Here is a 3,752-nt window from a genome sequence, read left to right as displayed (position 1 = left end):
AGTGATCTACATATAAACACCCAGGGCAGTGAATAACCTAGCTTGTGGTTCACTGGATCAAATGAATGTAGCTTAGGAGCAAGTGGTATGATACTACAATTTACACTCTTTGCCTTCACCCTTTAAGTTCCAGAGGTTCTTCTATGACTTGCACTCTTGCAAAAATATAACATCAGGTAATATGTATCTGAGTAGGGCTATGCATGCTACAAGGTCAGTGGAGCTTGATTTAAGTCAGTGTGCAAAAGTTCGAGTATTATACATTTATACTCGATGGTCGCGCAAGCCTCAATCTCAATGACTTGTTTCAATTTTTACATTATATAGATAACAACATCCAGCTCTACTGACTCAGTATTACAACATTTATGCTTGGCAAAGCACTAAGTCAGGTAGGCCCGGGTAGCGAGGCCTTTTTCAACACATCATTTTCAGAAGCGGGGAAGGGGCCGTTACGATTGCCATGACGTGAATAAAATGTAAGGCACATGGATACAGATATAATGTTTTCAACTCTGATACAACTTGGGAGACTTGTAAGCTACTGTCTCAGTGTAGAATTGACTTCAGTTTCATGTCTAATATAATAATGACTGGCGTTTTCTAAGGAGCAGTAGTAAGCGTATTTCTTCCCGTCGAAAATTTGCGATACAACTGAGTCTGTGTGGTCATACAAGACTCTTTCGCCTCCAAGGGACCCCATCCATGGTGCGATGTAGTCTTGAGGCTGTCGGACAACTCTGATTGGATCCGACCATATTGAATCGTGTATGTCGGTCGGACAAACTAAGATCAGTATATACACATGCCAATCTGGTCGGATCCGACCAGATCTGTCCGGTAGCCTCAAGGCCAGATCGTACCGTTAATGGGGTCCCAAAGTAAGCGACACAGATATGCGCTCCCCACAGCACCCAAGATAACACCAGTGACTCTAGTACTTAGAAGTGGGGTCAACTGTACAGGGGTGATAATCTTTAATACTAACATAAACCTTCTCTTTTTTCAGAAGCGTCCAAGGAACATGGGAAAGCAAGCAAGCAGGGGAAGCAGGGACAAGATCAAGCACAGCCGGAGGATCAGGGTCAACAGGAGAGTAAAGGCGTCCAGCAGGGGCAACAGGGACAAGGGCAGAGCCAACAGGCATTTCCAAGTCAGAGTAACAAGCAGGTGATACCGCCACAAGGGCAAATTGCTATGAAGCCCTCTGGAGGTATGTCACCCTATGGAGGTGCGTCACCCTATGGAAACGCCTTACCTAATGGAGGTGTGCCACCATTTGGAGGAGGTCCGTCACCCTATGGAGGGGGTCCGTCACCCTATGGAAATACCTCACCTTATGGAGGTGCGTCACCTTACGGAGCCTCGCCACCCTATGGAGATACGTCACCCTATGGTGGTCCGTCACCCTACGGAAGTTCACCAGGTGCGTCACCCTACGGAGCAGCGTTAGGAACACCTTCCTATGGAAGCGCGTCAGTCTATGGAGGAGTGCCGTCAACCTATGGAGGTCCGTCAAGTTACGGAAATATGCCAGACTACGGGGGTCCATTGGCACAAGAAGGTCCTCCAGGGTATGGAATAGGTTCTCCCAGCTACGGTAGCTCTCCGGTTTACGCAAGTACATCAGACTTTGGCGGCATGACCAGCCAAGGTAGTTATGGAAATCCGTCAACTTACGCAAACCCTTCCGGAGGTCCACCCCAGTACGGATCTCCCAGTTCGGGATCGTCCGGATTCGGAGGAATGTCCGGATCTGGAGGACCGGTTAGCGGGGCAAGCGGCTGGGGGACCTCTCCCGGGTTCGGTCCAGGGTCTGGTTTTGATAACGTGGCCATGGGTGGAACTGGACAGGGCGACTGGTACCAGTATTTGTCCCCGGACGTGGCTGCACAAGTCAAGTCGAGTCTGAACCAAATGAACAAGAAGTAATCGACGCCCAGACCTCCCAGCACCACCGGTACCCACTGCACGTAATTGATTAAAATACCCTGGATCGGATGATATGCTAAGCTTCTCAACACAGTGAAGAGCTTAAATAGATTTGTTCTGGCTAACGTAGGAGGATTTCATTCAGTTGAGGGACGGAACTGGGGAAAAAGGGAGTCTCGATTTATTGCTCCAAGTCCGTCCTCTTCAGCTCAAACACCATCACCATGTTGGAGAGGTGAATACAACGCTACAGTAATTGTCTAAACCTGAAAATTAGAGAACCAGAGTCACACAGGTGTAGATACGAGCCTGTGAAGATCTCAAGCCCATTGCCAACACGCAAGTGTATATAAAATCCTATTTCAAGACACAAATATAAATACGGAAAGAAAATAAAGTATATGTATACAAACGCGCGCGCCCACACACACACATACACATACACACACATATATGTATGTGTATATACATATATATATATATATATATATATATATATGTATGTGTGTGTGTGTGTGTGTGTGTGTGTGTGTGTGTGTGTGTGTGTGTGTGTGTGTGTGTGTGTGTGTACGTGCACACGCTCTTGTGCATTCAGTCAGCAAACCCATCGTCTAAGACGGTCTTTGGAGAACAGAAACAATTCAAAAGAGAAGGGAGAGGAGGTAGGAGCAAGATGATAAGGAGAATGGTGAGTGGAAGGAAAAGGAGTAAGAGTAGAAGTAGTAGTAGCAGTAGTAGTAGTAGTAGTAGTAGTAGTAGTAGGAAGAGGAGGAGGAAGAGGTGGAAGAGAAGGAGGAGGAGTAGGAGTAGGGGAGGAGGAGGAGGGGTAAGATCAAGAGTAGTAGTAAAAGTAGTAGTAGGGACAATAAAAGAAAGGGGGTAGTGAAGAAGGAGGAGAGAAAGGAGGAGGAGGAAGAGAAGGAGGAGGAGGAGGAATACGAGGAGGAGGAGATATACCCGTAGCATGAACACCGCCGGGTAAAAATTATCCTCAGGTATTCGCTTTCTTGGAGAGTAAAAAGTCCGGGACTTTCGACTAAGAGAGACTTGGGAAAGAGCATTACCTTTGACCACCTACGGTGATTCTACTTCAGACAATGTGTTTGTGCTCTTGCGCTTGCCCCTGTCCCGGTTCTCTGCGTCCTGCGACGACCAGTCACATCAGACAAGCGCTCATCGGCTTAGAATTGACCAGAAACGAAATACCCTTTTGGAAGTATATATCACCGTGATCACCAATCCACATGCATTTAACAATGCAGACTTTAAATAATTCTGAAAATATATTCGTAAATGATGAAAAAAAGAAAATGAATCTTGACTGCTTATGTACCAGTGTTACTAAATATAGAAGACAGGGAGAAACTGATCATATGCCACCTTAGCCTTACCCATAAATACTGAAACCAACCGAAAACATCTTATAATGCACAATCCTGATATTCCCTCAAAGAGAAGAGAAATTAGAAGAAAAGAAATATGTTTGAGAAACTGCACTTCACTATTTCATGTTCACTTATATATCTGGAATTCGAGTGTATTTGGAATGGCTTTAGCATAATAAATAGCTTTGCGCTTATCAGTCGCATTGTATTTATCCTTTTGATCTCATTTTATACTTATGTTTCCAATATATGAACGGTTGAACAGGTCTATTGCACATAATATGTATTGTGCATTAAATATTGCAAAAAAGAACAAAAATTAAAATGCATTTAACTTATTGTCAATTATTGTGCCCAAATTTCTCGATGAAAATAGGGGGAGGGAAAGAGAAGTAAAGAAGCAAAGCAAGGGGTGTGAAGAAAGGTAGCAGATGG

The 3,752-nt window shown here is 44.8% G+C and overlaps 1 protein-coding gene across 1 annotated transcript in view; it reads left to right on the top strand.

Annotated features, from left to right (window-relative positions):
* The window catches only part of LOC143038934 (uncharacterized), a 5,149-nt gene extending 1,621 nt beyond the window's left edge, over window positions 1-3,528 (top strand). The window contains exon 3 of the mRNA XM_076208720.1: window positions 1,010-3,528. Within this exon, the coding sequence (XP_076064835.1) occupies window positions 1,010-1,932 (923 nt within the window). The 3' untranslated portion in view covers window positions 1,933-3,528. The remainder of the gene's footprint in view (window positions 1-1,009) is intronic.
* The last annotated feature ends 224 nt before the right edge of the window (window positions 3,529-3,752 follow it).

The sequence above is a fragment of the Oratosquilla oratoria genome, chromosome 25 (assembly GCF_046742065.1).
Source record: "Oratosquilla oratoria isolate Oo_2021 chromosome 25, ASM4674206v1, whole genome shotgun sequence".
NCBI classification, from domain to species: Eukaryota; Metazoa; Arthropoda; class Malacostraca; order Stomatopoda; family Squillidae; genus Oratosquilla; species Oratosquilla oratoria.
The sequence above is the reverse complement of the archived record's forward strand: the minus strand, read 5'-3'. Positions and strand labels throughout refer to the sequence as shown.